The 24870-nt window shown below is 45.3% G+C and overlaps 2 protein-coding genes across 16 annotated transcripts in view; one reads left to right on the top strand and one right to left on the bottom strand.

Moving 5' to 3' along the window:
- LOC119902697 (discs large homolog 1-like protein) lies at nt 1-22062 on the top strand. Of its 3 annotated transcripts, none has more exons than XM_038719052.1 (3): nt 1-870; nt 15395-15559; nt 21808-22062. In XM_038719052.1, the coding sequence occupies exons 1-3, from the start codon at nt 595-597 to the stop codon at nt 22036-22038; spliced, it is 672 nt and encodes a 223-aa protein (XP_038574980.1). In that variant the 5' UTR covers nt 1-594; the 3' UTR covers nt 22039-22062. The 3 variants fall into 3 exon arrangements, with proteins under 3 accessions (XP_038574980.1, XP_038574981.1, XP_038574982.1); XM_038719053.1 differs by lacking the exon at nt 21808-22062 and adding an exon at nt 16496-17083 and having other exon boundaries at nt 4-870; XM_038719054.1 differs by lacking the exon at nt 21808-22062 and adding an exon at nt 18708-19456 and having other exon boundaries at nt 158-870.
- The window catches only part of LOC119902695 (disks large homolog 1-like), a 163271-nt gene that overhangs the window by 75889 nt on the left and 62512 nt on the right, over nt 1-24870 (bottom strand). The gene's annotated exons all lie outside the window — the stretch shown is intronic.

Genomic DNA, 24870 nt, shown 5'->3' with positions numbered 1-24870 from the left:
CTCTGTCTCCTCCTGTCTTCCCCTCTCTGTCTCCTCCTCCTCTGTCTCCTCCTCTCCTCCACATCACTGACTCTGTCCTACATCACTCTACCTTCCCTCAGGATACACCCCCCCCCCTCTCTCTCTCTCTCGCTCTGTCTGTCTCTCTCTCTCTCTCGCTCTCTCTGCCTCTCGCTATGTCTCTCGCTCTCTCTCTCTCTCTCTCGTTCAGTTCTCCTCGTTTCCGATGAGTCATGTGACCGACCTCTCTCGCTCCCCCCTCCCCCCCAGAGACCAATCACACCCCCACAGAGGAGAGCTTAGCACACACACAGAGACGCACGCTAAACACACAGCGGCGCTCGCTCGCTCGCTCTCATCACCACCACTCTGTCAGTGTAGAGAGAGAGGAGGAGAACGAGGGAGAGAGGAGTCGAGGCGAACGCCTGGGAGGAGGTCAAGAGGGAGAGGAATATATTCTACCAGGAGAAGAAGAGGGAGGAGGAGGAGGGGTCAGCGGAGAGGAGGTGGGGGGAGGTTCTCCCTGAATGAAGGAAGAGCTCTGGGAGTCGTTTCCTCCCCGCCGCGATGGAGCGACGCGAGGAATGAGGGCGGATGGTGAGAGCAGGGAGCAGCAGCAGCAGCAGTGGAGGAGGAGGTGGAGGGGCTGGAGGTGGAGGCGGAGGAGGAGGTGCGGGGGGAGCCGCGGCCGGAGCCGGGCGGCGAGGGAGGAGCCGGCAGCGCTCTCGGAGGAGGCGGCTGTCGGCCAACTGCCCCGGCGCCGACAAGATGTCCCCCGGCTCGAAGAAGGTGGAGTGCTTCTCGCCCATGCTGTGCCACTGCAAGGTGGCCTGCACCAACAGCACCATCTCCCTCATGTTCGGCTGCAAGGTGGGTGGAAGCGTCCCGACGCACCTGCCGACGCTTTGGGAGGAGGGTCGGGTGGGCGGGCGCGAGTGAGGTCACGGCGAGGGCACCGCCGGTTTGTTGGTTTGTTTATGAAACCGGTAGAAAATTTAAAAAAAGTAGAAAACCAAGCTGGAGTCTGTTCACAGTAATCAGACCGACGAGTCGATCGTTTGGTTTCTGAAATGTCAGAAAACAAATACTCAATAAGTCCGAAGTGACCCAAGAAGAGAAGCGGTGAATCCTCGCCACGGAGACACGCCAAAGCCACTTGTAAACCGACTCGCCGGTAACAGTTTCAGCTCTAATCAGGATGCCGTGAGCAATAAAATGTGAGAAATTGACAGTCCAACAAATAAAAATCATTGCTGATCGTTCAGTTTTCTTTACTGGCAATTTTATGTGATTACGTTTTTTTACAACTTTGGTAATCTTATAAAAAAAACGAATAATTACCACGTACTCACGAAGTTAATATCCGTACTCTGGGAATACAAACGTCTTCCTAAATGTGGCAAAAACTTATTTTAATTTTGACAGAATAAAACAGGCCTGTAATGTGATCTTTACGGGCAAAACAGTCCGTCCACTAAAGAGCTTGTTTTTGCGTTTTGTCAAATCCACCAGACTCCCTTGATAAAAACAGTTATTTTACCTTGCAGAACACGGGAATTGCTGGTCTGCCGCTGCATCGTTTTGTTTGTTTGTTTGTTTGTTGTTTGACTCTGTTGTTCTTTGTTTTGTTTTTCTGTTTTGTTTTTGTGTCTTTGTGTGACTTTGGTGTTTTAACACCAAAGTCACACAAAGACACAAACTAACCGATCAAGTAGAAGAGAGGTAAAATTGCTGTTTTTATCAATGGAGTCTGGTGGCTTTGACGAGAGCGATGTCGTGACTGTTCTTCTTCTTTACAAAAAGGTCTCTCTCTGTAGGGATCCTTTCCATAATGCTGTCAGACACTTGGAATAACAATCCGAGCCCGTCAGCGATAAAAACAAGAATTTCAGTTGATGTACTTTTGCCCACAAGGATTACGACGAAGCCCTGTTTCACTGCTGCCGACTGCAGCGCGCTCGCTTAACACTGGTGCAATTTAAATAAATGATGTCCTAATTAGTCACATAGACACAAAAACACGAGGACGGAAGGTCCTGGTGGAAAAATACCCTTTAAAGGCAGCGGGGTATCATTTAAAAGCAGCCTGAAAATATTCTCAGTGCTCTTTTTATCGCCACAAACGGCGTGTTGACAACTGCGAAGTCGTTAAATTCAGTTTACATGCACACCCTTAAACCTGAACACTCCATCACAGCAGCAGCGGCGTGGGATCATATTTACTCAGCAACATTTTAATTCAAACCCCTAAATCCATGAAAATTTAAACCAGGTTCTGCTGCAGTCTCTGTCAGACAACAGCTGAGGAGGAAACCCTGTTGACTCGCTGTCACCGAGCGGCTGTGTTTACTGTTTGACCTGACGCGACACGATAGGCCGCCGGAGCCGCTCGTCGCCTCTGCTTCAGTGAGCCGACCAGTCGGAGGCTCCGATTGCAGCAGCGCTGAGGCGCGATTGGCTGTGGAGTTGGGAGTGTGGCAGGCTGGCAGGCACGTGCATGTGTGGTCAACATGTGCTGTGCAGGGAAACGCCGACCGACCACGACCACACACACACAGAGGAGGGAGGCTCAGCCCAGACAGCACGCTGATCTGTCAAAGTTAACACACCTGTGGTGAGCGGAGAGCATCGTTAAACCTGATTGATCTCGTCATGAGGAAACGCTATAGTGTGACTGTCGGCTGAATCTGGCCTCAGAAAAGAGCCTTTGAACTATGTTCTCCTTTTTAAAATGTCAACATCAACGTGGATCCGTCTCCACCTTCCAATACCGAACTGATCGATTAGTAATAATTAATGAATGTTTCTACACGTTGATTAAATTCCTGGCCGTTTAGGAGCAGATATCTGCCAAAACACGTGCACTGACGGATATATTGATTTTTACCACATTATAGTTTGTACTGATCTGTGGAATTGATGCATTGATCAGTTGGTCTCTGCACCGTCCAGCTCCATCTGTCGACAGAAGTGTTTCTACCTGCCTCCTGGAAGACGTTCATACAGCTGCCCTGGAAGGTTAGCGGGCCTCGGGTCTATAACGGTTAATCGGTTTGAATAATGTTTTAAGAAAAGGCTTAGGAAAAAATATTAACTATAAAATGTGAATATTTTCTGGTGTCTTTGCTCCTCCGTGACTTTGAGTAGTGGAAAATCAAGACATTTGTGAAGCGTTGATCGACATTTTCCACCGTTTAATTAATCGAGAAAATAATCGTTAGCTGCAGCCCTGCTAATATCAGAGGATGCTGGAACTCCGGCGTGAACGTCCCAGCTGCTGCTTCTGGTTTGAGAGTTTCTCAGTAAGAACAGACGCTGCTCGTACGTTCGGCTGTCAAAGACCACCTGCTGCGTTTGCACCTCCCGTCCAGACTGAAACGGCGAAAACGGAGAAGTTTGAAAACGTTTTAAAACTCCGGTCAAAAACGGAGGACTTCAGAAACGATGACGTTTGGCTCTCTGAGTCATGCAAAGCAGAAACCAAGTTTTTGGTGTTTTTATTAATATATTTTGCACCGTGCCGATAACACTTACAGTCTTCCTCTGCATTTCTTTATTCGCACATGCCCAGTGTACATAAACGGCCACTAGATAGAAACGCTGCTGTGGACGGAGATCGTATTGGGTGGTCTGGACGGCGCCTCAGGTGAGATCACGGCAGGTAACGGCGTGTGAGAGGAAACACCAGAGGAAACGTCCTCTTTAATCTTTATAAACTGTGGCGTAGAAAGCCTCTGAAGTACTCCATGAAACAAACCTCCCAGTTGACCTTCTGACCCCTCCGGCTCTGATTGGACAGCGCCGGGGTGGAGGGTGGAGCGCCGCGTTGACCTCTGAACCCTCAGGCGTCAGATTATTGCTGGCTGTCCTGCATGGATCATGTGATTGATTCTATTGTTAATCTGAGGGATTGGGAATCTCTTAAATCTCAGGGTTACAGATGGACACGGCGTGTGATTAACCGCTCGGCTGTAACTCCTGCTCTGTGGCAGTTTGATCACAACCGGTCTAAATTAAGACCCATTGATCAGCTGCCATCGACGGCTTTCACTCGATAGATTGTGCCGGAAGTTGATCAGCTGCGCAGCCGTAAAGTATTTAGTGAGCTGCTCTTAACATTCAGCTGGACGCAGACAGATCTGGACGGAGCTCCACGTGTTACTTGAAGTACTTAGTGCCAGATAAGATCATAGTTAAACTTTAGTAATGAATAGTTCCAGCAGACGAGGCAGATCCTTTCAGCTACCAACCAAACCTAATGTTAAAATATGCTGTTTTATCAGTTGGGTCATCTGGTGTTTAAAGCATATTAGCAAGTATTTTCACCTTATAAAGTTGATCATATATGTGTCATTGTACCCATTTTAAATCTGCAAATATTGATGAGCTTTAAAGGTACAGTGTGTAGTTCATGGCCACATGCCCTGCTCTTGGGGGAAAAGTCATATTGCGTTGCGAGTGAAACGGCAAAAGCATGAATGGTTGTGATTATTGACGAGTTATCACTTAGCTTTAACAACTTGGAGACTAACTGAACCAACATGTAGAGCATTTTTACTACCTACAAAAAAGAAACTGCTGCAACTGGAAGTAATATAATACTAACGGTAGGGCTGGGCGATGTGGCCAAAAATGTTATCACGATAAAAACATTTCATATCATTTGATATCGATAATTATCACGATAAATGTCAAATCGTTATTTCTTTAAAGTTTTAAAGGCAGATTTTTTAAATTTAAGAAACCAGATGGTTCATTGTGTGGTTAAACTTTTCGTTGTGGTCAGAATGTGACGAACAGTAAATCACTTCACAAATCTGAGTAAAACATTCAAAATATTAAGATAAAATATTTTTCAAAAAATATGATTAGTACATTTTTTTTCAGTCCTTTTCCCTCCAACAACAAAATATTTTTATAGAAAAATTAAAGGCTAATTTGTTTGTGATTCAAATGAATTAAACCAAATATTTACTGACAATATATTGAACATTTATTATATTGATATTAAGGAAAATTACATTGTGACAATTATCATTATTTTATTGCCCAGCCCTAAACTATATGGTATACTAATGTTATAATCAATATAGTAACATTATAAAATTAATATATATTATACCAACAGTATAATGTTTCCGTTTCATTCAACACGTTACTGAGATGTATATTAGATAGGACTCTGCAGGAACAATGAAATTAAACAGGGTGTTATAAATGCGGCTCTCTAAATATCCACCTGTGACAAACCAAACGGTCGACCAGCGCTTAATATTTGAAGCACAATTTAAGAAAGCATAATGTAATGAATGTGATTGAAGCCATATTGGTTTGACCTGATGAACTGAACATGAACGCTTTCTGATTTTATCTGATTGTTGGCGTTCTAGAAACAGTTAGTTACAAACACTCGATGTTATGGTTACACAGGGTGCCTGAAATGTGAAGGGACTCAAGGAGATAATCGGGTAATAAAGAATTTTCTCCTGCATTTGGGACGTTGCTCCTCGCTCTGTTCTTCCCGTCTTCCTCCTTGTGTTCCTCTTCATCGCATCCCTGAATCATCCAGAAACCGTCCTCCTCCTGAACATCCTGCTACATCCGCTCCGTGGTGGTGCTCCTATTTATAGCAGCTTTTGGCAGGCAGGAGTCGGCGCTCTGCCTCCCCCTCCTCCTCCGCCGCCTCCTCGCTGTCGTCTCTCTAAGAGCTGTCGAGGAGGAGGCTCTCTTCAGGCAGACGCCGTCATCAGTGGAAACCTCTGCCTCCTACATCCACATTTCTCTCCACAGTGAGTGGGCTCAGTGTCTCCCTGGAGGACCTGTGATCTGTTTGCAGGCCACATCACAACCTTTATCTCCTTCTGCACGACTTTAGATCCGTTTAAACGCGTTAATATCAGCCTCTGAAATGTCAACATACCAGAATAAGGTACAGCAGCCAGAGAGCAGCTTTTATCTTGTTGCTGCAGACGGACTTGGCCTGCGGGGGCGTTGCGACCACACAGAGGGACCTGAACCTTTAACCTGACTGTTTCCACTCACTTCCTGCTCTCAGTCAGTAATCGTGGGCTTCTTTGTGTCTGTGGGTTTTTTTCTCTCCGTCGAGTGGCTCAGTCCGCCTGCAGCCTCCTAATGCGTCTCCATCTGCCACTTTGTGGTCGTGCAACATTCAGAAAGAGCTGTTTGTGCAGAGAGAGGGAGCTGGACGCAGCTTTACCTACATGTCACCTAAAGATTTGATAAAGCAGCTGAAGGGTGCAGCAAATACATTAACAGTTCCCTGAACAACCCCAGATATTTTCACCTTGGTTCCACGTTTCTTATTAAACAAACTTGTCTGTATTACGTCCCTTTACAGGCGCTGACCCGCGTTGGTTGGTTCCAGGCGCTGACCCGCGTTGGTTGGTTGGTTCCAAGCGCTGACCTGCGTTGGTTGGTTCGTTCCAGGTGCTGACCCGCGTTGGTTGGTTGGTTCCAGGCGCTGACCCGCGTTGGTTGGTTGGTTCCAAGCGCTGACCCGCGTTGGTTGGTTCGTTCCAGGCGCTGACCCGCGTTGGTTGGTTCGTTCCAGGCGCTGACCCGCGTTTGTTGGTTCGTTCCAGGCGCTGACCCGCGTTGGTTCCAAGCGCTGACCCGCGTTGGTTGGTTGGTTCCAGGCGCTGACCCGCGTTGGTTGGTTGGTTCCAAGCACTGACCCGCGTTGGTTGGTTGGTTCCAAGCGCTGACCCGCGTTGGTTGGTTGGTTCCAAGCGCTGACTCGCGTTGGTTGGTTCCAGGCGCTGACCCGCGTTGGTTGGTTGGTTTCAGGCGCTGACCCGCGTTGGTTGGTTGGTTCCAGGCGCTGACTCGCGTTGGTTGGTTGGTTGGTTCCAGGCGCTGACTCGCGTTGGTTGGTTGGTTGGTTCCAGGCGCTGACTCGCGTTGGTTGGTTGGTTGGTTCCAGGCGCTGACTCGCGTTGGTTGGTTGGTTGGTTCCAGGCGCTGACCCGCGTTGGTTGGTTGGTTTCAGGCGCTGACCCGCGTTGGTTGGTTGGTTCCAGTCCCTCGAGGGTTTCGCGGCCTTTTCTGTGATTGTTGCTCCTGAAATGCCTGAATTTGTGGTGGCTTCTCTCATAAATTGTGGTGACTTTGTCACGTGTTTGTTTTTTTTTGCTATGTAATTGTGACGATAAGTGAAAACTGCAAAGGTAGATGTGATGTTTTGACCCGTCCGGCTTCCTTCTCCTGCAGGAGGCTGCAGGCAGGGAGGCTGATTGGGCTGGGCAATCACCTGTGCAGCTCCACCTTCAGAGCTTATTTAACCAGGACTGATCAGTCTTTTATCTCTCTCCTCGTAGGCCGACGTCCTACCGGGTTTGTCTTGTGTTTCTTCTTTGGTTAATTCTGACAACATACATATATATCTCACTCATTCATTCACTGCTGACACAACTTTGCCACACTACATATTATTGGTGATCATTTGATCCTTCTGTTACTTTTATAATAAATCATACCATTGGCTTGCAAACCTGTTGTCTGATCCCTTTTTGTCACGGGCTAAGAGCTGGCTTGTGACAACTGTAACCCTGCATATTTAAACCAGCTGGCCTTGGTTCTTCCCTGCAGCAGCCTGTGTCTCAGTGTCTCGTCTGACGTCCTCCTTGCGTTGCTGACATTGCCTCTCAAAGTGTTTGTCAGGAGACGATTTCCTTTATGTTTGACCACAGTACTGCACGTTCTGCAGAACTGTTTCCCCGCTTTGGTAAAGATCACCTGGATCCTGGTCTTCACGGCCCCTTGCTGTTGTTGTGACAGTGTTTTGCAGAAACGGAGATGAGAGGTCAGATTTGCAGGAAAGTTGCGCTGGATTTGCAGAGATTAGTTGAACTTGTGTTGATGGTTGTTACGTTGTGACAGGGACGGGTTTAAGATGTCAGGGTGTGGTAGGATCTGGACGTTACCACCAGTGCACTACGTGATTATAGCGAGACTCTGTAATGGACCAGATTATCGTCCAGTACTACGCCTCGTTAACACGATGCAGTCGACACTTCAGGCGCCGCCGGTTGGAGGTCAGCGCGGCTCCTGCAGTATAATCTGCCGCCTCCTCGTTTTAATCTGTGGCCTCTGACACGCCTGTAATCCCCCGGTAATTAAATCAGTGATTAAAGCAGGATCGTCATCCTGGATAATTACTGCAGGTCAGGAGTAGAAACACTTTACATCTGAACACAGACGGGTTTCTGTCATCACGGAGATGCGCGCGCAACCAGGGGGCAGCAAGCAGCGCTCCGTCTTCGCCGCACATCGGTTTAGACGGCATATCCCTCTGCAGTGTTGGGCAAATTACTACTTTTGAACTAAGGTTACCGTTTGCACATGCATTTATAAGAGAAGTATTCAGTGCTTTTACCAAACACACAACGTTGCTGAACACAGGGTTCACATCCTGCCATGAGTTTCTTGCTACAGGCCAAGTTTCACGTCGCTGCTTTAGCAGGTGCAAAATTGTTCGCGGTTGAAAGCTTTTTGCTGGTCGCACAAATCCAGCCAATGAGAGCAGGCAGCTACTTTTTCACTGCAAAACACTTTTATTCACCTCCAGCTCTCTGTAGCTCAGACGATCGCTGCTACCTGCGTGTGCTGATCCATTCTTTCACCCAGATTCTTTGTCTTTATAATCGCTGCCTTTTATAATGACAAACAACAGCTGTTTCCTGTGTAGGTCGCATCATTTCCTGTTTCACATTTCATGTGTTTTCTTGACTAAACCTGGTTTGGAGACCAGCGTCGGGTGACACAGCCGCTGTCACCGATCGGTCACAACGACTTCAAGACTCCCGTCACAACACGGCGAGTTGTGTAGTGTGAACGGCACGGCCGTCGGCGTAGTCTGCGCGAGGGAAAACCCGTCTATTCAGCCCCATCAAAGTGGGGCAAGAGTCCTTGAACCAGAATCTTTCAGCTGTATCACATGGGCTTCATCAGTTTGCCTAGTTGTCTGAAAGTTGAGCTTCAGGGTTCATTCTTGGCTTTGGAAACAGCAGTTGAGGCAGCAAGTAGCTGCTGTGGAGCTCTCGAAGATCTTTTCACCGGTGTCAATCATTCCTCTGAAGCGCTGGTATTTCTGGGTAAAAGTAGCTTCAGTTAAAGACAGACATGTGAAAAGGTTGAGCAGGAACATGACTCAGACACCCTCCAGAGGAATGATTGACAGCATGTGATCAGATTCGGCTACAGCTCCCGTCAGCAGAGCGAGGTACCTGTCGGTCCACATGTTGACACTGAGTAGAACTACAGACCCGGCTGATTGAAGCTCGCTGTACGCACCTGGACTAAACGGCGAAGGCCTCAACCCAAAGCAGAGTCTGGTGCGTAGAGACCGCGTTCAGCTGTGTCGTTTTAAGATTGTTTATGAGGATAAAGAAGCGTCACTCTGTAACAGCACCGGTGTTTCTGTAGTTGAACAGAGTTGGGACGTCGTCTCTACAGCTGATCTCACATCAGCTTCGCTCCATAAAACGTTTATTCATGTCGAATCAATAATTCATGCTCAGGACCGTCTGTGTTTGGATCAGGAAGCTCCTGAAAAAATAAAGATGCTGCAGTGTGTCAGATCAGTGTTTCCCATTAGTTACAGAGACTGCGGCGGCCCGCAGGAAAGCCAGGAAGTCGTTGCAGGCGGAGTCTTCATGGTGAATCAGCGGCCCAGATCGAGCACTGCAAAATGGAAGATCTGAGGAGTTTCACACAAAGAGGATCTTAAACTGTCCGGTTCAAAGACGCAGACTGGTGTGTGTGATTAAATAGGGTCGGGTACTGAGAAAAATAATTAAACCCTTTCTGTTCATTGCTTCCGAACTTTTTGCGCTCCCGACTGAACTGCAGGACGTTTCCACCAGAGCAGCAACTAATCTGCTAATTTATTCGAGTAGTCGACTAATCTAGATTATTTTTGTCACCCCCTAACCCTAATTAAACCATTTAACTAGTTGGATATCTTTTAAGTGACTTACTGATCTCCAACACGCAGCCCGACTGGTGAACGTTCCCATTAAGTGAACGAGGTTTACTCTTCAGAATGAACACCAGTATCAGCGCCAGGGGGAAACCAGGGAAGAAGACAAGACGGAGTGGGCTCCTCCTGTAACTCACTGATTGATGTTCCTTAATGTACCTTTACAAATAACTTTTTTAAAGCTGGGTCTCCGACGTTGGCAGCGTTGTCGGACAGATTTGTGCTGCGGTGTTCATGAGAGAGAGAGAGAGACACGCTGATCTGCAATCAAATTAGATTTTAAATGGGCCAAGTAAAAGAATCAGTTTGTGGCGGTCAGTGTTGATGTTGTGGCGGGCCGTCACAAATAAATGAACGTATAGGAACACTGCCTTTCGTCTGTTGTTGCTGCTGCAGTGGTCTGAGTAACTGGGACCAGGGCCGGCCGGCTGCCGCCGCTAACCCCCGCGGGCGCTTTTGAAGCTTCTGAACCCCCGAAAACGTTTGAGAACATTTTCGATTCGCCACCAACTTTTGTAAAACTGCCAATATCCAAGTTCTACACAGCTGATTTCTCTCCTCAAGTGTATTTAGTGATGAAACAGCTACAAAACTTAAAGCCGTTCTGCTGTTGGCCTCTTTCTTCTCTTTGAACCTCGATTCAGTTCTGATTTTAATTCTTAAAGTTGTCAGATCAGGAGTCGGCTCCGGAGCCCCTCAGAAGGTGTTAAAGTGAAACGTGTGATTTCTCTTCAACGAGCGCCCGCCTGCCTTTTCACACTCGGCCGCTTTCACTGCTGAACGGTGTGATCAGCTGTTAAGGCTCCACACGTTTCATCTTGCACGGCTCAGTTCAGAGATTTTGGGCAGTTTTGCTTCTTTCGGCCGTGTGGAAAGAAAAACTTCACATTTAGTAGTTCAGCAGTTTGTCTCTGTGCGTCTATAGATTTAAGAGGTTAGCTTTGAAATGCTGCATGTCCTCCTGCTGGAAAGCGCTCTCTCTCTCTCTCTCTCTCTCCTGCACCCTAATATGGTCATTTCCTCTGTACCAACAACATCGTGAAAGTACGGAGGCGTGAAATCTGATTTCCCAGTGTCGATTTCTCACCTGATATTTTTATATACATTTTTTTAAAAAGGACATTTTGTACATTATATGTTAGTTTGTGTAAATACGTCTGGTCTGTAAATTATGTGTCAATGTTGCAGCTGCAACAACGCAATTTCAATAAAGTTTTATGTCTCCATCTATTGGTTTAGATGCGTCACGTGGCGTGCTTTCTGCCTGTGAGACTGTAACTCAGGTATCAGTGTAATGCGTTTTAGATCTTCTGTGATCTTGTAAAGGATATGATTAGATATCTGCTCGGCACATATTGATTTTTAAGAAAACGTGTTGAATTTTACAATATTTATGTTTTAAAGGTCGTTTTTTTTCTCGTCCTCTGAGCCTGAAATCTAAACTTCAGCAGCTTTTAGACACCAAACTTTTCCAGTTTCATTCCTGACTTTATTCTGCAGGTTTGTACAGAGGGGTTTGTTCATATATAATTCATAGCCTGAATTATAGAACATTTTATTCCCAAAAAACATGGCAAAAACTGCTTTTTAATGCTTTTTTTTTTTGTCCAAAATTCCCTCTATAAAAAAAGGTTTAAATCTAATATGTCAATTTTCAAAACAGTTTTGAACCTGACCTAATCCAGTGTTCAGATTTCACTTCAGTGCATATTTCATGAGATACTGCCTCATTTGCAAATTTTAACTTAAAATGTCATAAAACCTGTGATGCCAAAAGGACTAGGAAGGTTTCATGGTGATATGTATTAAATCTTTTTAGCTGCAGTGTCTGGCCTTTACAACAGCTCACACTCAGATGATTATTTAGGCTTTTTAATACGTGTTTGAACCCGTGAAGAAGAAATTCTGACGCTCGCTGACGAGGCAGCAGCGCACTCGAGAGTGGAGCATCTTCTGGCTCTGTGGTTCAGTGTATATGAAACTTTTTTGTGGTTTCGATTCAACAGCACGTGGAGCGCCGTTTTCACTTGTGATGCATAATTCACAGGTCGACGCGTTAAGTGATGATGTGACGAAGGACCGGGGTTGGGAAGTAACGGATTACATGTAACTGCGTTACATAATCAGGATACAAAAATATAACTGTATTCCGTTACAGTACAGGTACACTTTGTAAAAATGAGGATTACACACAGGGATTACTTTAAGAACAAAGGGATGTTTTCTATTTACGTGTTTCCTGTAGAAATGCACAGATAATGGGGGATTTGTCCCAGATATTGATCGGCGTGTCGCGAGTAGTTGAATGTGATCATACAGTATTCCCAGTCTGACAACTCTCGCCGCAGTGTTTCAGCAGCGGAGCGTTCAGCCTGCTTCAGCTACAGCTAGCAGCTCTTTGTTCCGCTCGCTGCAGGCTAACGTTACGTATCCACACGGAGCATTTCAGAATAAGAGCGTTTTGTCAGTCTGATTTTGCTGACTTGTTCAGATTTTGCTTATTTGTTCGGTTGTCCTTGATTTTTGTGCTTCTGCCATACCATTTTTCTTTTTTTGTTTTAACTGTGTTTATTGTTGATCTACGATCGGGAGTCTGCAAAGGGTGTTTTATTTTGATTTTTATTTTACTCGGATTTTCCATGCCGTTCCTGCCCGGTTCACCTGCTCTGTGCTGCTTGACACGACTTCCGTCAAAAATAGACAGACAGGTAGACCATAAATATTGAACTTTAGCAAAACTTCGATTAAAAAACAAAACAAACCGCAAATCAAATTGTAATTCGATTTAAAAAAAAAAAAAAAAAAAAAAAAAGCTCTACTTCATACTATTGATGTCGTATGCGCTAAAAGCTCTTAGTAGTATTTATTGCTGCACCTGTTGTCGTGGATCTCTACGGTATTGAAGCTTGTATTTTGTTCCTCACATGTTAAGTTACTTTGGATAAAAGTGAGTAAATGGAGTTGTAGGTCGCTGAATAAAGTTCAATTGTTCATTTTTCCAAGATGTGACAAAAAATAAGTGAACAAAAAGGAATCAGCGGGAGACAAACTGAAACAGACGGTTCACTACCTGCAGTGGATGTTCATCTATAAATAGCCCCGACGAATAGTTAACACCTGTCCAGTGAGGCGGCGTTCAGAGGTGGACAGTCTGGGTCCTGTTATGTAACGGCAGAGTTCAGGACGGCCGAGTCGTTGCCTGTCAACATGAACCTCCCTCCTGTTTAAAGCCGGACAACAGATGAGTAAGACTCTGACTCATCAGGATGTCTGTGGATCCACAGAGACGGCGTGAAGAGGAAAATGTCAGCGTCGCCTCGGCCCACGTCTGTGCTCTGCTTTTGTTTTCAGTCCCTCCTAAAGGATGATTATCACAGCTCGGGTCTGATGTTGGTGCTTCTGACCGTGAGTTTTAGCGGCAACAACTTAAACCTGCGTCCTCTCTGGCGGCCAGCAGGGGGCGCCGTAAACCTGCGTCCTCTCTGGCGGCCAGCGGGGGGGCGCCTTAAACCTGCGTGCTCTCTGCCGGCCAGCGGGGGGGCGCCTTAAACCTGCGTGCTCTCTGCCGGCCAGCGGGGGGGCGCCTTAAACCTGCGTCCTCTCTGCCGGCCAGCGGGGGGGCGCCGTAAACCTGCGTCCTCTCTGGCGGCTGTAGAAAGAAGTGTGATTGTATAGAAGTCTGTGAGAAAATGTTTCTACTTGTCAGCTGATTTATTCCCTCAGTAAACTCTTTCCTGATGAGTTTCTGGTCTCAGTCTCTAGTTTCAAGTCTTCTTCAACACAGCATGATGTTCATTTAGAAAATTATGGTCCCATTTAGAGGAACAGAGACCAGGAAGCAGGGCAGGCTTTAGGGCGGGGCTACAAGCTGATTGACAAGTCTCTACCATAGCGACCACCATTTCATCCAAATATGGTCACGTCCAGTGCCCGGTTGCCAAAAATCGACATGGCAGCGGCCAAAATGCCAAACTCGAGTCCACAAACCAACCGGTGACATCATAGTACGTCCACTTCTTTTAATCCGGTCTGTTTCCCTCTCAGATCTTCTTTTTTAGACCATCTCCTCCACGTTACTGAACACCAGGTGCGCAACGGTATGAGATTGTTACAGGGCTGGACAATAAAACGATAACTAATTATCGCAATTTGATTATTTTTTTTTTTTTCCAATAAGAATATAACACATGTTCTATAAATATTCAATAAATGTTTTCTATTATTCACTTGACACGAATTAGAACTTAATTAAGATGGTTATTTTGTTGAGGAAACAAACAAGACAAACAGCTTTTACTTAATTTTACTCGTGCATATTAGTTGAAAAAGATTTTGTTCTGTCCATAAAGAAAAGTTTAAACCACAATTTAACCATCAGGTTTCTTCAACTGCGATGTTATCATGATAAAAAAACATTTTCTTTCAAGTTTAAAGTTTAAATATTTGCTCCTGACTGAAAATTGAAAAAACCAGATGGTTAATTGTGCAGTTCAACTTTTCTTTATGGACAAACACTTGATGCCAAACAGAGGATCACTTCAAAAATCACTTAGAGCTGACCCCGAATAGTCAAAGATTCGATGCTTCGATGGGCGGAGCCTGATTCGACTGTCAATCTCACAGTTGAAGCTTCGCAGTGAAACAAGGATGCTCAACGTCTGACTTTACATAGAACTACCAGTTTTCTCCCAGTAAGTTAATATACAGCCTGTTACAATCTACATTTCAACGTTTAAAAAGAAGAGAAAGAAAGTTATTATTAGCAGTAACAATGGCCCTTAAAGGAATGAAAACGATAACTTATTTCACAGAATAAACCTTTGTGTATAAAGTCTCCCTCTGAAAATAAATAAAAGACGTGCAGGCGTGATAAACGTTGATTTTCATGCCACGGCACTTCGCTGTTGCCGACTGAGCGCACACAGCTCTCTCCTGGAGGATGTAACCATCAAATATTTAGATTCTGAACACCAGTTTAAACTATTTCTGGCTTCTCTCAATACTACATTACCCAGGGGCCTCGGCACTGCTCGATGGCCGCACCCTTTTTTGGGGAATAGAAAACCAAAGATCATAAATGTGTCATTGCAGTTTGAGGTGTTTTTTACACTTCTGACACGTGTATGTTTCGTTTTGCGTGAACCGAACCTTTGTTTTAGAGACGCGTCTAATTATTATGTTGCAGCCATGATTGTAAAATACTCGTCGTCTGGAGGATCCTGGCTGCTGGGTGATTGTGGTGTGAACCAACAATCCCTTCACCTTGTACAGAAAGACATGGGTCCTCTGTGATCTGATGTTTTTGTGTAAATATATCTGTATAATATCTTCATTTAGCGCAGACTAAAACTAAAACTCCCGTGCTGAACCGTGTTCTTGTGTTTCCTGTTTCAGAAGTACAGGCACCACGATGAGGACTCGTCCCCCCAGGACCAGAGCTCCCCACAGCTGACGGAGGAGGCAGGGGCGGCGGAGCTGGTCCAGGTAGCAGAGAAAAACCTTTCCCAGATCGAAAATGTGCACGGATACGTCACCCACGCTCACATCTCACCCATGAAGGTAGGAGACGGTCTGCTGTCTGTTCCTCTCTCTCTGTCTGTAGTGAGCGACTTTACTGGCGTCAGAAGCCAAAGTCTTTTTATTTAAGGACTCAACGCGTCGTAAACACGTTCTTTAAAGGCCCAAACGGTTCATCATTTGCAGTCCTCAGTATCACGCGACCTGGCTGTTAGTTAGTGTGTCTCAAAAGTCTCAACTTGGATCAGAAACGTTTATTTTTTTTAATCAAAATCTAAACCTGACCAACCTGCAAAGTTATCCAACATGTTTTATTGTGAAAGTCTGAGAAAGCGTCCTTATTTGACGCCCTGCAATGAGAACGGGCTGGAAAATCTTTCCCTTTAAAGAGGTGGTATTCTGCTCAATAATCTTATTTAGAGGTTGTACCAGAACAGGTTTACATGCTTATATATTTTGTCATACTGCACATTGCTGCTGCAGCTCCTCTTTCCACCCTGTGTTGAAGGCTTCGTTTTAGCTATGGAGTGATGCATCTTGTCTCTAAATGATCTTTGGTGGGAGTTGCACATGCTCTGGACTACAAACGAGCAGTTTTTAGGCAGCTCAGAGCAGAGAGTTGTCTGTGGGAGATGGGAACTCCCTTTTCCACTTTGCAAACCTGTTACATGCACAAACAAGGGAAATAACTCAATAAAGGTTGTGTTTTTTTCTTAAAGGAGAGGTAAAAATCCAAAAAGCAGAATATCACCTCTTTAAAAGACAAAGAACTTGAGTTTCTAATTATCAGCTTAACGAGCTGTAGGCGACGAAAAGTTAATTTTGCCAGATGGTGATAATATCTGCTGGTAAATGCACTCAGCTGGAGCTCAACATTTAAATGGATTAATGTGATCTTAAAATAAAAAGCTAGATCATGTTTCCATATCACTGAGTGGTGTCGAGTATTCGACTAATGTAGTATCTTAATAAATGCAGGCTGAACTACATCATGTCCCTCAATGGTTGAGTCTACTAGGAAGTGATGAGGAGCACCTGAACAAACCCAGTTTCAGCGTCTTCAAAATCATCTATGACGTCATTTAAAACTGCATCATCCCCCCAGTCTAGTCAAAATCAGATCTGCGGTGTTCAGTCTGCTCCCGACACTAAGAGGATAAACGTTAACAAAGCTGGAAGTTGCCAGACTCCCTCGACAATTTGAGGAATTTTAGCTTTCAGCTTCTGATACCTGCATCTGTAACAACTCTTATTATTATTATATGGTGTCAAAACTTCCAATAATCACAAATTGATATCTTAAATAATAAACCTTCAAGTCCTCCAGGGCCAGTAAAGTCAAAACCTCTTTATCTGTTCTCTTTGTTCTATATTCTCTCTGTTCATATATGTTTATTATTTATCAATAAATATATATTTCTGTCCATCTGTCAGTCACCACACGCTCTCACAGACCAGGTCTGAGTCACTGTCTTTTAAAGTCACATTTCCAAAACCTTTTCCTTCATAAACTCATTTTATCCCGATGAGAATAAAAACAGTTTCATCAGTCGTCATGGATTTCAACTGACAGTGAATCAGTCCTGACACACACACACACACACACACACACACACACACACACACACACACACACACACACACACACACACACACACACACACACACAGGGTGGATGAGGGTGGTTGCTTGTCTGCGTTGCCTCCATGTGGTTCATTAAAACCTTGAAGCTGCTGTGAAGCTCCCACCTGTCTGCTGTCATGATGTCAAACAAACACAAACGCACCACCAGTCAAATTCCTCCAGTCAGGTGTCTGTTGGACCCCCCCCCCCCCAGCAGGTTAAGACCGGTCTCCTCCGGGGAGTCCAGGTGAGCTCGCTTCATGAACCTGCGACTCACCGGAAGACTGAAATGTTGTGGCACTTTCTTAATCTGTTCCAGCATTTTTACGTAAAGAAACTTTTTTTTATCAGCTAAAAAGTCGAGTGATTTTAGACTTTTCCTGTAGCTCCACCCCTCAGGAAAAACTGCATTTTAAAAACTCTGTCAAACGCTTGGCACTGATTTTCATGTAACTAAACAAAATGGAATTCAAAAAGTGAAACTTCAATATATTTTAGATTCATTTTAAAAAAGTACTCAAAGCAATTTTTTTTTCCCCCAAAATTGTTGACGATTAATTTAACAGCCAGTCGTTGCAGCTGTAGACACAAGCAAAGAGGAAAAAAACAAACCTGACCTGATACTCCGTCAGGACCTGTTGGTTCTGCTCGGACAGCAGAAGAGAAGAGTTGTGTTTTAGAGTAGAAGAAGATCCCTGGTCCATCCAGCTTTATGAGCCACTCAGTGACTGAAGGGGCCACATTAGGGGCCGTCCCTCACGGTGTTGGATCAGACGTTTCTTATGGCCCCGGTCAGCCAGGACCTGGTCCTGCAACCCCCGGCTGAGAGTGTTCTAGCCTGTTTTAATAAAAAACAGAACAGAACCAGACTTCCTGGAGAATCTGACTTCCTGTTCATGCGTCAGCCGTTTGTGTCATATTCATGTGGATCCATCGAGGCAACTTTCATCGATTAATGTGGTGGTAATTTTATTAATCGATTAGTTGTCCGGTCCGTTAAATGTCGATCAGTGCTTCCTAAACGTCTTGTTTTTGTCCCAAACCCAAAGAATATTCAGTTTCCTGGAACAGAGGAGCAAAGAAACCAGAAAATATTCACATTTAAGAAGCTGGAATCAAAAATCTTTTTTTGATGATGAAAATAGTTGGCGATTAGTTGACTAGTCTTTGCATCCATCAGAGTTTGGGATGTCAGCTAAAGTGGTCCTGGTTCGTCGTCCTCAGCCTGTGAACACGTCCGCACAGACCGGAGGCGTAGAGTTAAAGACTTGAACAGTCCAGCTGCATTATGGGAAATGTAGGATCTAGTCATTTAAAGTTTCCCATGCTGGAGACTAAATCTGTTTCTGTCCTTAAATTTGACATTCAACAGCTAGAAATGTATTAAATCAGTTGAAAAATAATTGATTATCAAAACAAACTGACAAGATGATGATGTTATATTAATAACTTTGATAACTTTATTTATGTTGGACAACATAACAATTTACAAATAGGATTAAAATGAGACAGTAAAAACAGAGCTGCACACCTGTAGTAGTTTACCTGCGGTCACGCTACTCCACAGATCTACAGGTGGAGGTGAGGCGGCGTGAGGCGCTGCAACGCACCAACCAAGGCAGAAGAACAAGAAGGCTGTTGGCTGGATGGAAACACTGCAGGGTTTTATGAGGAAGGAAACCTCACTGTGTTTTATTCTAACACTGAATGTAAACAAGACTTTTGTTTGTTTACAAGAAAACTAAACAAAAGAAATTAAGTTAAAAGTTGTAAAACAAAATGTCAAAACGAGTGAAAATGAATGAGTGGCCCTCTGATGTAACGGTATAGGATATAATATCATAAGATCCGTCAGTTTCAGCTGCTCTGTGGCGTCTGATCTTTCACAGGGGCTTAAACATTTTCACGCCGCTGTGGTCACGGTAACAGAGTCCATGAGATCGGATTAACTTCAGATAAACAGGAGTGATGTGTTCAGGCCGCTCTGTGGAGCTCTCCTGCCACCGTGTGGCGTTTAAACACACCGACACCTGAAGGGGACGTCACAGCGTCTGAAATCAGGTTAATGATCAAAACCAGGAGCGGACGCCACTGATCTGGTGTCTTAATGAGTAACGTCTGGTAAATTACAGCACAGTGCTCCTGTTTTAATTTACTTAATGAAACAATAATAATAAAACAGACATCTCAGACTGTCACATTAGATTTAGACACAATCATTTGTTTTAAATTTTATTTATTTTAAGTCAGACTAGTGGAAAGAAAATGATACTAAATGAAAGATATTTGTCAATAAATGTTTGAAGTTTTTCCTAACACATCTTTACAGGCAGTTTTTCCTCATCCTCTGAGCCAGACTTTTTGTTTTTATTCCTGACTACGCTCTGAAGGTTTTCACCGAGGGGTTTGTTAATATATTATTCACAGCCTGAATTATAGAACATTTTACTCACATACAGGTTGAATGTGTTTTTTTTTTTTTTATGCCTGTCGTCAAGTATCTTCTGATTTATGAAATAATAAAAAGAGAGATCTAAAATCCTCTCTGTAGAAACCTTTGAGTCAACAAAATAAAACAATAAGTTTGAACCTGATTTAATCCAGAGTTCAGTTCCTGAAATAGATGCAAATTAGCACATATTTTATTAGATTCTGCCTCATTTGCATATTTAGAAACTACAGAAAACCTGTAATACAAACATCGTCTTAATGTGAGTAATCAACCAGGAAGGTTTCGTGCCTTAATTGGGTAAAATAAATAATTCTTTGATTGCCGTTAGTGTATGAACCAGCGAACACGGGGACACACTAGCATTGTGTCGTAAAAGATTTTCCCAATTTGTTTAACCCTGACCACAACACATACTTAACCACCAGAACCTGCTCCACCTGTCAATCAGCTGGAGGCTCATTTGAAAGGTGCTGATCGGTGGGAGGGGTCAGAGGGAGCAGCCGCCCAATAACAGCCTCAGTAGCTCTCCAGGACCCTGATCGCATCGTGAGCTGGTCTGTCTGTGTTATATCCCACCAAGCCGTCCCCCGTCTGTCGCGTCTTCATCCTCTCTTGGCCTCAACTGTCTGCCTTCATATGACCTCTGATTTCTGTCTCTGCCTTTCTGTCCCTTTACAGATTAGATTCAGGTTTATGATCTGTTAGAAAAACACAGTAGAACTCCAGACTGATCCTTAAAGTCAGCCTGTTAATCTATTTATTGTAGGGTTGGTTGATGCTATGCTAGACAGACCGTAAAGGTGATGTTGCTATAGACTAAATAAAAAATGGTACAGATATTTATAGTAATGTTAATGATTATAATAACAATAACAACAAGAGGACTAGTAACAATAGTTGTTGCAGCAGAGGGTGTCGAGCAGGAACACGGGGGCAGCAGGTGACCCGCAACCACAGATCCAGACTCCACAGCTCCAGAGCCAGAAACACCTGCAGGAAGTGATAGGAGGAGAGAGGAGAGGGACGAGAAAGCACAAGACTACCAGAAAGGGGAGAAGTTGTGTTAGTAACATGCAATAATGGGATGAGGTTGCATACAGAGGGGAGAAAGTAGAGGAGAGAGGAGCTCAGTGCATCATGGGAAATCCCCCGGCAGCCTAGGCCTATAGCAGCATAACTAAGGGATGGTTCAGGACTCACCTGAGCCAGCCCTAACTATAAGCTTTATCAAAGAGGAAAGTCTTAAGCCTACTCTTAAATGTGGAGATGGTGTCTGCCTCCTGAACCCAAACTGGAACCTGGTTCCACAGGAGAGGAGCTTGATAGCTGAACGCTCTGGCTCCTAGTCTACTTTTGGAGACTCTAGGAACCACAAGTAACCCTGCATTCTGGGAGCGCAGTGCTCTGGTGGGGTAGTAAGGTACTATGAGCTCTTTAAGATAAGATGGTGCCTGACCATTAAGAGCTTTGTAGGTAAGAAGAATGATTTTAAATTCTATTCTGGATTTTACTGGAAGCCAATGCAAAGAAGCTAAAACAGGAGAAATGTGATCTCTTTTCCTGGTTCCTGTCAGAACAGGTGCTGCAGCATTCTGGATCAGCTGAAGAGTCTTAACGGACTTTTTCGATCAGCCTGATAATAAGGAATTGCAGTAATCCAGTCTAGAAGTAACAAATGCATGGACTAGTTTTTCTGCATCATTTTTAGACAGGATGTTCCTGATTTTCGCAATCAGGGTCCTTGAAATTTGCTTAATGTGAGACTTAAACGACATGTCCTGATCAAAGATAACTCCAAGATTCCTCACGGTGGTGCTGGAGGCCAGGGCGATGCCATCCAGGGAAACTATATCATTCCCTGTAAAGATCTTTGCTTTACATTTAGTCTGCCGTGCTCAGTTTAGAGTCAACAACAGCCTCACTGACTGAACGTCAGGTTTCCTTCACGGTGGAGTCGGACAACTTGTCCTGAAATATAGGCCAAGAATTTATCCAATCGTCTTTGTTCTCACTCTACAGACAGGAAGCAACTAGTTTCAGAGCCTCTAGTCAACAAAACATTTAAGGAAACCCTCCCAACCCCTTTCTGCTCGCTCACTCTCACCTTCTCTGTCTGTCTGACCTCCGTAAGGACGAACTGTCTCTCTCCTCTTTGCCTTTGCTGTATTTTGACCTCTGCGAGACTCCGTCTTTCCTCCCCTCCTGTATCCTGTAGGTAGCGTCTCTGGAGTGCATCTTTGACGGCTCTTCTGTGTTAGGACAGCACCTCCCGGAGCTCCCCTCCCCTACGCCCTCCACTCTCTATCCCCACGGCGAGGACAGCCCCCTCCCCTCCTGCTCCTCCAACCCCTACCCCCCGATCCAGGTAAACCCCGCCCCCCCACTCCGCTCTGGTATTGAGATCATCCCATCACATCTTCATCCGTTTTTAAACAGAGAAAAATGAATCTGCCTTTTCATCCACGACTTTCACATCCAAAAGTTCTGAATGTTGGTCCTAAATGTTCCGCTGGTTCTGACTTCATGGCAGTAGATCCTAAATGTTCTGCTGGTTCTGACGTCATGGCTGTAGGTCCTAAATGTTCTGACGTCATGGTCGTAGATCCTAAATGTTCTGCTGGTTCTGACTTCATGGCAGTAGGTCCTAAATGTTCTGCTGGTTCTGACGTCATGGCTGTAGGTCCTAAATGTTCTGACGTCATGGTCGTCGATCCTAAATGTTCTGCTGGTTCTGACTTCATGGTAGTAGGTCCTAAATGTTCTGCTGGTTCTGACGTCATGGCTGTAGGTCCTAAATGTTCCGCTGGTTCTGACTTCATGGCAGTAGGTCCTAAATGTTCTGACGTCATGGTCGTCGATCCTAAATGTTCTGCTGGTTCTGACTTCATGGCTGTGGGTCCTAAATGTTCTGCTGGTTCTGACCTCATGGTCGTAGATCCTAAATGTTCTGCTGGTTCTGACGTCATGGCAGTAGACCCTAAATGTTCTGCTGGTTCTGACCTCATGGTCGTAGATCCTAAATGTTCTGCTGGTTCTGACCTCATGGTCGTAGATCCTAAATGTTCTGCTGGTTCTGACGTCATGGCAGTAGATCCTAAATGTTCTGCTGGTTCTGACCTCAAGGCCGTAGATCCTAAATGTTCTGCTGGTTCTGACTTCATGGCAGTAGGTCCTAAATGTTCTGACGTCATGGTCGTAGATCCTAAATGTTCCGCTGGTTCTGACTTCATGGCAGTAGGTCCTAAATGTTCTGACGTCAAGGCCGTAGATCCTAAATGTTCTGCTGGTTCTGACCTCAAGGCCGTAGATCCTAAATGTTCCGCTGGTTCTAACGTCAAGCCCGTAGATCCTAAATGTTCTGCTGGTTCTGACCTCATGGTCGTAGATCCTAAATGTTCCGCTGGTTCTAACGTCAAGCCCGTAGATCCTAAATGTTCTGCTGGTTCTGACCTCATGGTCGTAGATCCTAAATGTTCTGCTTGTTCTGACCTCATGGTTGTAGATCCTAAATGTCCTGCTGGTTCTGACCTCATGGTCGTAGATCCTAAATGTTCTGCTGGTTCTGACCTCATGGTTGTAGATCCTAAATGTTCTGCTGGTTCTGACCTCATGGTTGTAGATCCTAAATGTTCCGCTGGTTCTGACCTCATGGCCGTAGATCCTAAATGTTCTGCCGGTTCTGACTTCATTGCCGTAGATCCTAAATGTTCCGCTGGTTCTGACCTCATGGCCGTAGATCCTAAATGTTCTGCCGGTTCTGACTTCATGGCCGTAGATCCTAAATGTTCTGCTGGTTCTGACGTCATGGCAGTAGATCCTAAATGTTCCGCTGGTTCTGACGTCATGGCCGTAGATCCTAGCTGAGGTTAAGATGTGGTTCTAGTCTAGCTTAGGAGACAGCTAGCCTGGCTCTGTCCTCTAAAGCAGTGGGGTCCGGGGTCCTTGAGGGGTTCCACGGGGTCCCCAGCAGAAAGGGGAATAATTAGTTTTCACTATAATTCCATCCACAAGTACCACAATGACTTACCGGCTAGGATGTGAGATTGTTTTGGTCACTGTGAGTAATAAAACATCTAAAAGCTAAAGTTCTATCAATCAGTGGTCTGATTAGTGTCAGTTTGGGGGCCCTTGACATGAAAACGGTTGAGAACGGTTGAGTGCTCTAAAGCTCACTTAATCTTGTTTGTTTAGTGTGTTCACTGACAGAAATGGAAATAAAAGGCGGAGTTAGCGGCTGGAACCAGCCAGGCGAGCTGTTCCTGTGCTTAGCTTAGCGTCTCGTGGCTCCAGCTCGTTGGAACATTTCCCCAAATGTTGACTGCTCCTTCAACAAAATCCACGATGTGACGGATTTGTGGACGTTTTCCATCAGTTTGGTCCGTAAATAGAAACCACGTATTATGGATGGTGAGTGTGCTGTTGATGTGATGGGTGTCTGGCGCCTCACTGCACAAGGGGAAACGCTAACGCTCAAACCATCGCTGCTGTGTTCGTCTCTAGTAGAACGTTCTTCAGAAAACTGCGGCGTAGACAATCTGCTTCCCGATCACCGGCTCGCACGTGCCCAGTGTGCGAGAACGGCCACCAGATGTGCGTTCTCAGTTGCAGCTAAAACGCTGGCGTGGACGGAGATCGTATTCGTCGGTCTGCACGTTGATTCGTGCTGATGTATCTCGCCATCCGTCGCCGTGCAGCCTCTCAGAGCTGCTCGCACGGCTGTAGACTCATGAAACCATTAACGGATGCAGATGTGCCAGCATAAGGAGGCAGCGGGCTGAACACGGGCTGGGAGAGGAGCCGGTTACCTCAGCGGCACGTTTCACATGTGGTGTCGTTATAATGTAGAGGAACTCTGAGCTGTACAGCGATTTCAGGATTCACATCACACTAAACACAGAGCGGAAGCGGGCCGATGCAGGACATCCACACCTTCTCCTCGGCGCTTTCTGCTCACGCTCTGGCGGTAGAAATCTCCACGCCCCGATCTTCATGTTTCCTCCACGTTGATCTGAGCGGCGGCCGCCAGTCCCCGGCCTGACGTCAGCAGGCAGCTATCTCCAACACTCCGCCGCGATAACGCAATGAATGGCCCTCACATCCCCACAAAGACGCTGAAGGCTGTGGAGACGCACTGTTCACTCCTCTTTATATTAATATTCCTTTTATTTTTTCATCTCGCTCGCTCGCTCTCTTCAGCAGCGCCATGGCAACACAGGAGATGAATGGCGACAAAGAAAATCTGACGGCAGGAAAATGGAGGAGGGGGTTGAACCTGCAG

Source organism: Micropterus salmoides, unplaced genomic scaffold (assembly GCF_014851395.1).
Source record: "Micropterus salmoides isolate LMB-PRFRI ecotype aquatic unplaced genomic scaffold, ASM1485139v1 Ms_hic_scaffold_14, whole genome shotgun sequence".
Classification (NCBI taxonomy): Eukaryota; Metazoa; Chordata; class Actinopteri; order Centrarchiformes; family Centrarchidae; genus Micropterus; species Micropterus salmoides.
Note: the sequence above shows the minus strand (reverse complement) of the source record. Positions and strands in the feature narration are given on the sequence as shown.